General features: G+C 43.2%; 1 protein-coding gene across 2 annotated transcripts in view; it reads right to left on the bottom strand.

The window, feature by feature from the left end:
• man1a2 (mannosidase, alpha, class 1A, member 2) overlaps positions 1-10,870 on the bottom strand; it is a 111,603-nt gene extending 100,733 nt beyond the window's left edge. Inside the window, exons 1-2 of one of the 2 annotated variants that reach the window (XM_084461569.1) lie at positions 10,268-10,870; positions 9,008-9,463 (exon numbers count right to left, since the gene is read on the bottom strand). In XM_084461569.1, coding sequence (XP_084317695.1) covers positions 9,008-9,321 — 314 coding nt within the window. In that variant the 5' untranslated portion in view covers positions 9,322-9,463; positions 10,268-10,870. The remainder of the gene's footprint in view (positions 1-9,007; positions 9,464-10,267) is intronic. The other variant, XM_084461570.1, reaches the window with a different exon arrangement.
• Positions 10,871-12,235: the final 1,365 nt, after the last annotated feature.

Raw genomic sequence — 12,235 nt, 5'->3', positions numbered from 1 at the left:
ATGTGATTCATGAAGATAGCAACATGTATCTACTGTAGCTAGCTAAATGAAGAACTAGCACTACCGTTATACAGTACAGCTGCAGCCACAGAAGCTAACATTATCTGGCTACAGGTTTATCTAGACTAGCTAGGTCAACCATCTAGCTAGTTGGTACATTAGCTAGCTTGGTTGTAGAAGAGCTATCGTACACAACAGACAGTTGTGGAGGCGGGGCTATGTGGGCACTGCAGCATGGGTGTCAACTAGGGATGAGACGGTATGGATTTTTGCATTACAGTACGGTACGGTATCTAGTTACACGGTACGGTTTGCGGTATTTCACCTCCCCAACACATAAAAAAAGAAGTATTTACTATATATTATATATTAATAGCAAGCTTATATTAAATTCCAAAATTAACTGTTGCAAGCAACTTGAAAAGTTTCAGCAGCGCATTGTGTAATACCGTAAACGTAATACCGTAAACACATGGAATGTCACAGTTCTAATACCGTGGGCATTTTATACCGCGGTTCAAGGTTTTACGGTAGACCGTCTCATCCCTAGTGTCAACTGGCTCGTGTTGAACAGAGCACAATAGTACAGCTCGTATCGATAGTGCAGAAAATGAGCATTGAACTGACATTTTTCTAATTTGAAAACATCATTAAAATGATTTATTGACAAACAATTTCATTTGTAATGATACGTTTCTCTACTGTCCCAGAATTGTCCCAGACACTGTATCTTTGTGTCCCAGGTGCTATTTTTATTGTCCCCGGGACAACAGGACATCCTTAATTTCTAGCGCTGCCAGAGTGAGCTCGCCAACCCTGCCAGAGGCTCAGCGGCCTGAGAGGCTGCAGCTGGGCTCTACACAGGGAGAAATATGAGAAGCCAATAAGGGAGACCAAACAAGTGGGGAACGAGACATGGGTAGTTGATCTGATTAAACAAGACTAGAGCCTTTCCAGGGCATATGAGTGAAACATATGAATCACGTGACTGTAAGATCCATATGAAATGATTATTAACCAAGACGTTAAGCATCCTGCGGGCCCAATTGTCACAAATGCATTTAACCAATGGAAAACACCTTTGAATGTGTTTGACACCCTCCAACAATGTATGGTTCTAATCAGTCAGTGTGCAGCGAGCTGCAAGGTGCATGTTATGCATAGCATTCATCCTCATAGTAGGGCTGTGCCATATGACGATATCGTGGGACAATAGAAAAATGTCTATCGTCCCCATCGCTATTTTCGCAAAGAAGCTGTGTCATCTGGATTTAAGTTATTCTGCCTCACTGTTCTGTATAAAAGGTCCACCTTTCTGCCCGGCGATCAGATCCCAAAATCTCTGAATAGCTGTCGTTGGGACATTTTTGCAGTTTAATATTAGGACACTTCCATTTGCTTTTCAGCAGTGGGAAATTAAAAGTAAATCCGATAGCTTGCTTTCAAGGAATTTCAAAATAAAAGAAAACAATTCTACTTTTTAGCTACGACCAGCAGCTCCATCACATTTTGAATCCTACAATTACATAGTGAATACTGAACTAAAGCTTCAAAGATTACATCACAAAACAAATTGCAATTGAAATATCGAACGCACATCTCCGCACTGGCCTGTGAGCGGCTAAAGATTCCCCAGGCAGAGCTGGTTGATGCTGCTAGGGAAAGGGATGTCTGGGGCCCCTTGCTGGAGCTGCTGCCTCCGCAATCCCGACCCCGGATAAGCGGATGAAGATGGATGGATGGATGGATGGATGGATATCCAACGCAATTAGATATTTTCCCCAAATTGTTGAGTCCTACTGTAGGCTTTCTAAAGTCACACATTATGAGTCACACATTATTTGGTTCAGCGTAAACAAAGCCTGAAAATGTAGGTGTCTCTAATATGGCAATATAGTGGAATATCTGTGAGAAAAGGCAATAAACACGTCCAACTCACACATGACAAAACACCTACAGAAGAAGCACAAGAGGCAGTACACTATATTGTGATGCATATCGTTATCGACATATGAAATGGTCCGTATTGTGAACATTATGAACATTCTGTCCATATCGCACAGCCCTACATCATAGCCTAGTCTGTGATCTCAAAGGGAGTCAGGAGATGATCTGTATTTCATTCACAAACCAAATCTTCTCTGTATATGAGAGGGTCTATCGCATACTTTATCCAGATCTGCAATCCAATGTTTGGTTTTATAAGCCTCCCTGCTGAGATGAGGGGGGCTAGTTTGCTGAAGTGAGAGAGTGAATGTGTACAAGTGTGTAGAAGCTTGAGAGTGAATGTGTATGTGGGGGTGTTATTATTAGCAGTGCCTCAGTGCACTGGTGCACACACGTCACTGTAGATTTATCTCACCATGCTGTGTTTAACGGGGAGAATGAAGCATGGAACACAGGGAATGATTTCTATGATCACACTAAATAGAACAGCAAACACACTGATGTCAGCCCCAGCTAGAATCCGGGGGCGCAGCCATGCTACAGACTTATGGGAGGATGAGCCACAGCTGCTGTATTGTGCACTCAGAATAACTGGCCAGGCGACGAGAGGTGGACAGGGTTACCTGCAGTCATAGCAATACACCTGATTATGAGGCATGCATAGGCTGTGGCTCTGCCTAACCACAGTCCTGGTGTTGGGTTTCCTGTGGTAGACTGATGCAGGCCGTCATGTGGTTAGTGGGGGCGGTAGCGGGACCCGTCTGCTGAGTTGAGACAGGTAGAGGTGCATGCTAGACAGAACATGAGCACCACAGTGAATTCTGTGGAGGCTGGCACGACAGGAGAGGGAACACTAGGTTTTACATAAAACTAGTTTTAAAATGACAACTTTTGGCCCTCTGCCATAGCATTAATATCAACGGCATGTCGATTGTTTTCATCTAATAGCTATAATTAACCAGTGACAAATTTTTGTGCATGGCTGGAAGCCAGCGCACCTAGTATAGCGTTTGTCGGGTTATCACTCCCTCCCTCCCTCCCTCCCTCCCTCCCTTACTCCCTAATGTTGGCCTGTATCTCTCTGTTGGCACCACTAGAGGCAGTATTCCCAGCACACCAAAATCAAGAAGGACACCAAAATCAACCCACCGATCTCCACTGCCCAAGTAGAGTAGTGGTGAGAGCATTGGACTCCCACCCGGGAGACCGGGGTTCAAGACTCGGTGGGGATGACTTAATGTGACTATACCCCAAACCTCCACACCTTCATCCTTTCACTCCAGCCTTTACCCCTTGCCTTATAGGTCAGATCCTGTCCCAACCCCAACCCTATTCTAACCCCAACCCACACTAGGGACTGGAAGAGGGACACCAAAATCAACCCGCCGATCTCCACTGCACAAGTAGAGTAGTGGTGAGAGCATTGGACCACAAACATAAGCCATGCTGGACCTGGCCTGGTTAAAGAATATTTCTAGCACAAACAACACAATGGGTGTGTTAAGTAGCTGAGCGCTCAGTGAGCGATCAGTGATCAGAATTGACTTAACGGGTTGCTCAGTTACGCTCAGACTGATCTGCTCAGAGCACAAGTGAGCAGTTTTGAACTATGATCTGTTTGAGCCAAACACCACGTCATAATCATCATCACCTGAGAAAAAAAACAAACAAGGGGCGCGTTTTGGCTTAGGAATAGTTGGGACGCTGCTCGCTAATCACACATTATTGACAACAGGTGAAAAGTTCTCGTCTCCTAGCAACTCAGTGCTCGGTTACAGCAGACCGTTAAGTGGTTTTAAGAACCGCTCAGCGCTCAGTGAGCATTCGCTCACTGAGCGCTCAGGTACGTAACGCACCCAGTGTTATTTCATTTCAATACAATTGTATTGTCCCCCACCCGGAGGGGGAGGTTATTAAAACGGAGCTTGTCCGTTCCTCCGTCCTTCCTATGAGATGTACCATAGCCCACCACTAGGAGCACCAGCCACAGTTGATTTTTCCCATTGCCAATACATTTTTGCTGTGTACACAAACAACTATACTTTGTGTCTCACTACAGGTATAGTCCATTCTACCTAGGGGCCATTCTATCTTCCAAATCCATTTAGACATGTGGATACTTTCTAGCTTGTTTAATCCTTTTAATTTGTAAATTATTGTTAGTTTAATTATTACCTCCACCCCAGCGACAGAGCAAGGCGAGAGGTAATGTTTTACCTGTGGCGCGTGTTTGTTCGTCTGTTAGCAGGATTACGCAAAAACTACTAGACCGATTTTCATGCAACTCGGTTTAGTTTAGAACCCATTACATTTTGGGGCGGATGCAAATTACAGGGCGGGTTCACGAGCCACCTCAAACATGGCGGCCATTCACCACAAAAAAATAAATAGCATCTCCAGCACGGAGAATAGCCAGTCTGGCGCTGTGCATGCGTGCTGGAGCAAGTGGGGAAAGACGTTTCTAAAGATCATATTACAGAGGCAACAGACCACGGATGTGAAAACCACAACAAGCCCTCGCTCTAGTAGGGATGCGCATCGAAAAACCGGTTCTTGTTGCTTGTCAATATCAACAAAGTGCGAGCATGAGCAGGCGTGTGAAAGAGAAAGTGATCCAGCTTGCTAAACATTCTTTGAAAATGTGCATATCCAGGTTGTCAAAATAAGCAAAAGAAATGGACAAAACATAGCTTTCACTAATTTCCATTAAGTTTTAATGTCATTTCAGGCTAGAAAGAAAGGATGTAGATTCTCAGTATGTGGTCAGTTTATCGAAATAAGCCCTGACTTCCACATTCGGGGAGATTGCTGGCCAGGGTCTGTTTGCCCCTTTCACTTTTGCTTTTTGATTGTGCAGGTCAGGCACAGTTTTTTTCCCCGGCCGTCTATATGAGAATGAAAATGACAATCTAGTTGTTCACCATGGATCTTCCTAACGTAAAGTTCCCCTTTTCATTTTTTCCAGTAATCCAAACTCCATATCCAATTTATATTTTGATTTTTGATCATTGACTCGAACAAGCCAATTCCAAGGATATTGTTCAATGATTACAGATCCAACTTCAGAATATTATTCCTGATTAAATTGTAGGCTACAACATATTTGAGGGGTTTTTACAAAAACATACATCTGTTTATAGTCCTATTAGTTATCCTAAATCGTGTTTGCCCATATCTGCACAGCGAGGAGAGCATAAAGGGTTAAATAGTAGACCTATTCATCTCTTGATGGTAATGCTACTGTAAAGGTGACAACATGCGGGAGATAGACAGACAGTTGGCATATTCGTACAAACTCACACACCCAGATATTTATTCGCAAGCACAAACTTCCTTCTGCGTCAGGATTGCTGACATACACCCATTCTTTTGTCTCGACATATTCAAGTCTCGCCATAATATGGGAGCTATAACATGAGGGAATGGATGAAGCAAAAGAACTGATAATAAGGACTATACCTTGTATATTGGAACATGTGGACTGACTTAAGATTATTGAATAGAGAATGTTATTCAAAAAGAAAAGGACAGGAGTTTTGGGAAGTTCAGATATGCGTGATGAAGGTGCTATTTGGTTGGGAATCCACGCGTATACTGTAGCAGCATATCTCAATAAAGGCTTCTTGGCAGTTACTTTTCTTTGAATGAAAGAATATTATAATTTGAAATGTCTACTCTTGTTTGGGTTATTATTTTAAGTGTCTACTTTTGGGGGGGGGACCTGTGAACATTGAATACCGTTAAGTTTATCCTACATTATTATCTGCTTGGCTGTTTTTTTGCGTTAGCCTATTCTGACTCCTGTTAGCCTATTCTTTTTTTATTTATTTAGCCTTTATTTAACCAGGAAAGGTCCCATTGAGATTAAAAATCAATTTTTCAAGAGCGACCTGGCCAAGACGGGCAGCAGTGCAATCCAAACACAGAGTTACAGACGGAAAATACAACAGAAAACACAGAGATGCAACAGTAATACAATTTACACGTGACTTGGTGATTTGGCTATATGGCAATACGCTAGTTAAAAACAAAAACATACTGTTAAATCCACCTCTAAAACCTTCATAGTGGATTTAAAAACATTTAAAAAAAACATTTTTGGACCTGCTCCTCAAGTTTGAGATCATTTTGTAGCATGTTCCAGGCAGAAGGAGCCGAATAACTAAAAGCCATTTTCCCCTTTTCTGTTCTGACTTTGGGAACAGACAGCAGCAAGAAGTCCTGCGATCTTAAGGAGTATTTCCCAGTACTTTTTTCCAAATTGATATTAACTACATGTATAGTATCCACTAAGAAAATTTATTGGAAAATTATTTTTTTCCATAAGATGTCGTAGTCACAATAATATTGAATTATGAAAGCAGTTGTGTGTTGGACTTATTTACTTATTCATTTTATTATGTTTTAGAAAATCAGTTTGGAAAATCAACCTGATCGCTACACACGGAAGCTTTTTTGCGCAGTGAATTTAAACATGGTGCCATTGAAATAAAATATGCCAGCAGGCTCCCTTCTCAGCCAATCGGAAATGATCAGCGTTGCCACTAGGCTCTCTACTCAGCCAATCAGAAATGTTCAGCATTGCCGCCCCACCCACAAAGTACTTTTCCCCTGGAAAGAATACTACCTTGCGAGCTGGGTCTTTTTGGGGCGTTGAAAGCCCCCCACGAACCCCCCATAGAGCCGGGCCCCTTTGGTGTGAACATGGCGAGTTGCCCCCAGAGGGACGTAGTTTGGGGGGGAAAGTATGGCGGTGTGAAAGCACCTTATGATCCCGCAAGTAATTCTGACCACATCTATATCAGTCATTCAACTTTCCCTAATCCGCAAAGTGTGATTGTTAATTCCTTGTGTCAATTACATTTTTATCACCAACCGCAGATAAAGTCTTGCCGTTACCAACAACACTGTATGCTACTACTGGTGTAAACATGGCCCATGTGTCCTCTTTGCTGCTTCTTCAATCCAAGCTTGTCAATATAGAATATTGCATTTCTAATGGTCCGAAATCACGAGAAAATGCATGCTTAAAATGTATTTGTGCTTTGGTGATAAAGTCTTGCTGTTTGGTCTGAGGCTGCCAGCAAAGCTTTTAGGCTACCCCCTTCTCTCAATACAAGCTAACCACTCTGCATCAGAGGGAGGATACCAATGGACTACTCTCAGAGAACGCAAATGGAAACATCTTTTAAAGAACCATTTCCCCTTTCTGACTCAAATTCAGACACTATTGGCTCTTGTAGTCCTCTCATTCATAGGCTACTTGATAGTTTTCTCTTGGCAGTCAGTGAAAATAAGATATGAGCATCCCAGTAAGCTGAGGCAGGTTTTCTGTGATGAGCTAAAAAAGAAAAAAGAAAATGCACCACAGCGGAGTTGTACTTAGGCAATACTTGTGAGAGGCAGCAGAAAAGGCTTTTCACACCTACTGCTCACTAAAACATCTAGTTGGACATATTAGCCTTGGGAACCAATGGTCCAGAGGGCAGGAGACTATCTCCTAAGTCCTTAGCGTGAGGCAGCTTGATGTACAAGTACACCGACATGAAACAGCAGACTGAGTGCTCAAGTGGGTTGAGGCAGGTGAACCAAGAAGGTGCTCTTTAGCAGGGAGGCATAATACCATGGAAAAGAAGAAAGGTATGTGTCTCTGTTTAAGACTGCAGCTGTATGTTTGTTTGATCTGCCCTGACGAAGGCCTCTTGGCCAAAACATGTAGGCATTTTTAAATGTTCATCATGAACTAGACCAATAATAAAGGCTTTTTAATTTTGTAGAGCTAGAGCTGCCTTAGTTTTTTTTTCTTTTCCATGGTACACCAGCATGTCACTTGTAATACATGACACTAGTAATACATGACACTAGTAATACATGACACTAGTAATTCGCAGGGACCCCTTGATGCTGAGTTTTTATTTAACATCAAATATGCGTAGATGTCCAGATAAGCCAATGTGTCTTGGTCTACTCACTCCACCACCTAAAGGGAAGTGTATAGGGGCAGACAATGAAATATGCTTGTTCTTCCACTGAATAACAAACTAAGACAGAGAGAACTGAAGCCCCTGACTGGTGTCAGACTTCAGACAGCAGGCTAGCATTGGCTAACATTAGCCTGTATTGAACAAGACATCACATGCCGGTGGGCTCATTTGTATTTTGCCCAAAATCCCTCTAGGACTTGACTTGTCAATCAGTCGATACAGCCACCATACCATGAATTGACAGCAATGTCATTATGGAGCTGTCGATAGAGAAACACAACTGTGTGGAATGTGTCAATGCTTCGGAAGGCTTAGTTTCCCCCATCACTAATACCACAATACGGGCACCTGCACTAATTCTATGGAAAGTCTCAATACAGAATGAAAACATTACTATTAGGGTCCACCATTTATATATCTAGTCATGAAGTGCTAGTAGGTGCATTATAGTGTGAGTATATAATAATATGTATGTGTGTGTGTGTGTGTGTGTGTGTGTGTGTGTGAGTACTGTACATTACAATAGTGTGGTGAGAGGGAGAAATCATGAAATTTGAAGTCATTCACATTTCTAAAATGAATGAATGATAAAGTAGGCCCATTACGTGAGCCTCTATTCTTCACCAAGAGAGGGTAACAACCAATGAATGTCTTTGTTTATGTTTCTTGATTGTTTCCAATAGTTGAGTGTCATTAGCAGACTTATTTGAGTGACTTTCAGACTTTTCAGATTTGTCAGACTGCAGAGCTGGAATTTCTCTTATGCAACCTGCACAGAAAACAACAGGTGTGAGAACTCCAATTCCCATATCTTTTCAGTCATAAAGATGAAGTGTTTGTCTCTTGAATAGTAATCTAATGCCTACCTGTCATACAAATGTAGTTTAAGCTTGATAAAACTACAAACCACACACTCAGAGTGAAGCCATTATGGAGCAGAACACTCAATAAATAATTGTGGGGGGGAAAAGATTAAATATTTATGTTTCTGGGGAATAGTAGGCTATGTCGTAAAGGGAGTCCTAGGGAGTTCTTTAAACTGAATGAATCTCTCACACACAGAAATAGTATCTTACCTGTGTCGGTGTTCATCATGTCCTCCCTGTCCATGGATGACCACCTGTCCTCCTGAGGGTCTCCCTCCCTTCGGAGACTCAATGTGTGGAATTAGCACGTCCTCCAAGCCCAAGTCAAACCGCTTGTGTTTTGAGTTGTCCGGGAGGAAGAAGAAAGCCCCAAAGCATAATGTGATGAAGGCACTGAGGATGAGGAGCAGGATAAACTTCTCGGAGAGCCTCAAAGTGGCCCTGTGGTGAGGGAAGGAGGAGGTGCCCTGCGACAGGGTCGGTATCCTGCGACCCGACAGTGGAAGAAGAGCTGGCGTGGTCATGTTCGACTGTAGAAATTAACTCAGGGTTGACAAGCGTGCTCTGCTGTATTATCTCATCCTGATGAGTGTGTGTCCAGAAACCATACGTCCTGATCCCTCAGTGAAGGAGTGACTGGTCGCCAGTGTATTGAAGACGTTCATTCTGAAACAGAAGGAGACTTGTGATAAACTAATTCTTAAGTACATACTGAGTCTGATTATTCCCTTAGTGCCATTACTGGTCAATAGCTGCAGCTTAAATCTGAAATCGCTGAATCCCCGACTGTCTACCAGAAATTTGGGTTAAAGAAGCATTGAAGTCGCAATTATTGAGGAGAAACGCAAGGCGAGACCAGACCTCGCCATCAAAGCACCTGCGTGAGCGCGTAATGTCGACGGCATCAGCTACCGCCACACCTGCTAGCAATTCAGCACCTCTTACTCTGATTTCACAAGCAAAATGTTATATCAGAAATAGTTTAGAATGGTAGCTAGTTAGTATAAAGTTAGAGATATGCCAGTTAAAGATTACAAGCTAAATCTACAGACAGATCCACGTATCCTGCTAAGCCTTTTGTCATGCCCATCTTTCCTGATGAGATCTGTATCCAGCTACAGTAGAATCGGATGGGCGACGAAATATCTACAATAGCTTGCAAACTACCTACCAATAATATTCAAGTAACGTTACTTGAAATGATGTGTCACGAACAGAGTAACGTTGGAATTGCTAGCTGGCGTTAGCTAGCTATAACTAGTGCATAATCATCTTTCAAAAACGGTTAAAGATGCGACTGTCGAACCATCATCCACAAGGCTGAAGCACTATGCAGACAACGTTTCGTACAGTTAAACCAGCAGCAAGTAACGTTAAAACTCTCATGACAACATTGCATTTTGAGAAACTAAATGCTTTTATGCTCTAATTGCATCGGGTGGCTACTATTCACGATTGCGCTTCCCTCACCCGGGCCTGCTGCGTACCGTCGCGGCGCCTCTCCTCTCCGCACAGAATACCAAGTCCATCCACTAGTTCATCCACTACTTGTTTGTTGGAGTAGAGCGAGCTAGCTAGTAGCAGCAGGCAGCTAGCTGCTATTAGCCAGATTGTCGAAATGACACTGGCTTTCTTCTAACGTTACACTGCTGAAAAAAACATTATGATATCTTGGTAGCTATGACTTGGTAGCTATGACTAGCGGCGGTGCAGAATGGCTCACACCGCCCCGTCCTATTCAAACGTTGACCAGCTTTAACGTTTTCATTATGCAGAATATATGCTGGCCTGGCAAAGACTCACTGCGCCTTTCTCTGAAGAGGCATCTCGATACTAACGATAGCTGGTTCTGCATCAAGTTACGTTATCTATCTGGTCTCAGTTTGCTGAAGCGGTCCGCTTGCAACGAATAGCAGCCAACAGATTTACTAGCTGGCTAATGTTAGCTAGACTAGCCAAGGCTTCACTGCTGCTGCATCATCACCGTTTTATTGAGTGAAACGATTAGCTAACTACGAAAATCCTAGTGCTAACGTTAGCTTTCCAATGGGATCTAAACAGCTTACTTCACTGTCCTCCGGTAGTGACATTTCCACTGGCAACTAGCTAGCTACCTTTCGCTACTTGGCACCTCCCTCATTTCATCAAGGATAGCTAGGCTAGCTACCTGCTAGCTAGACTAGCCTTCAAGTCCAGTGTTCGTTCGGGATGTAATGTCGAGCTAGCTAGCTAGCCACTGCAACGAGCAAGCGAGTCGGTCTGCCCCTCCGAATTCCAGCCTGGTAAATAAGGGACGGTCTCAAAATGTCAATGCGACAAAGGAATGTAAAATAGAAATGTTTTGTGCACTGCCTCAATTATATAGTGGTAGTAATTTACAATATGAGTGAGAGTAAAAGTGGTGTGAGTGATTACCGCTGTGTGTGTGTGTGTGTGCGTGTGTGTGCGTGTGTGTGTGTGTGTGTTTGTGTAATGTACTGAATTTACCACATTGAAAATTCATCCATTCATTAATTTGCTGTGTTGTCGTTTGGTTTTGTCCTGCGGCAGTAATGGGGCCTAAGAGTGATTTTTATCTTCTTTTTCTTTTTTTATAAAGTCGCCTACATCCATTTTGAAAGGCAGTCACGTCCTGCTGAGCCTGGGGACAGAGCCACGGTCCGTCCGTCAGTGGGTCCTTGAGTTGCCATTAGCTAGACCTCCCACTCCGCACAGCAGGGCCACGCGACTGATTTATGCGACACCCCTCACTGTGAATTAGTGGCGGTGCCATGGCGCAGAGTGTATCGTGATCACAGCGGAGACCTCTTTGGAGAAGCATCATGTGAGTCCTGCTCTAAGACTGGACACTAGGTGAAAACAAAAGAGCTGAGCAATGAAAAGAGCACACAGACAGACACTCAAGCTGAACCAAATCGTGCAGAAGAGCAGTCTGCTTAACTACACCTCTGGTTGGTTAATAATGTAGGCTACTGTATTGTACCGTACGCTAGACTTCATTATTGTACTTTGCACTGTATCATACTTGCACTATGTTTATTATTATTATTATTTATTGTCATGCACCAACAGACCAAAGCAAGTGCAATCCTACTTGGCTAAATACAAATCTGAATCTGGATGTAAGTAGGGGACAGATTATTGTGATCTTCAAAACAGACAAGGCAGTCATTGCACTCCCAGGAGAGAAAGAAAGGACGTGGGAAGAAACAAAGAGAGAATGCATGAGAGAAAGGGTGTGGGGGGCATGAAGCTTGGAAAGATGAGGCCTTGGAAACATAAATGAAACACCCATAGGGTGATCCAGCAGCTTAACATAATAAAACAGCATACCGTATGTCTTCGGAGCTCCGTGCGAACCGAGGTGAATAACCAGGGTTTAAACCCGGTGAGCAGTGGGGAGCATCGTGCCACCCAGACGGCCCAGCCAAGGGCAGG

The sequence above is a fragment of the Borostomias antarcticus genome (assembly GCF_949987555.1).
Source record: "Borostomias antarcticus genome assembly, chromosome: 2".
Lineage (NCBI taxonomy): Eukaryota > Metazoa > Chordata > Actinopteri > Stomiiformes > Stomiidae > Borostomias > Borostomias antarcticus.
The sequence above is the reverse complement of the archived record's forward strand: the minus strand, read 5'-3'. Positions and strand labels throughout refer to the sequence as shown.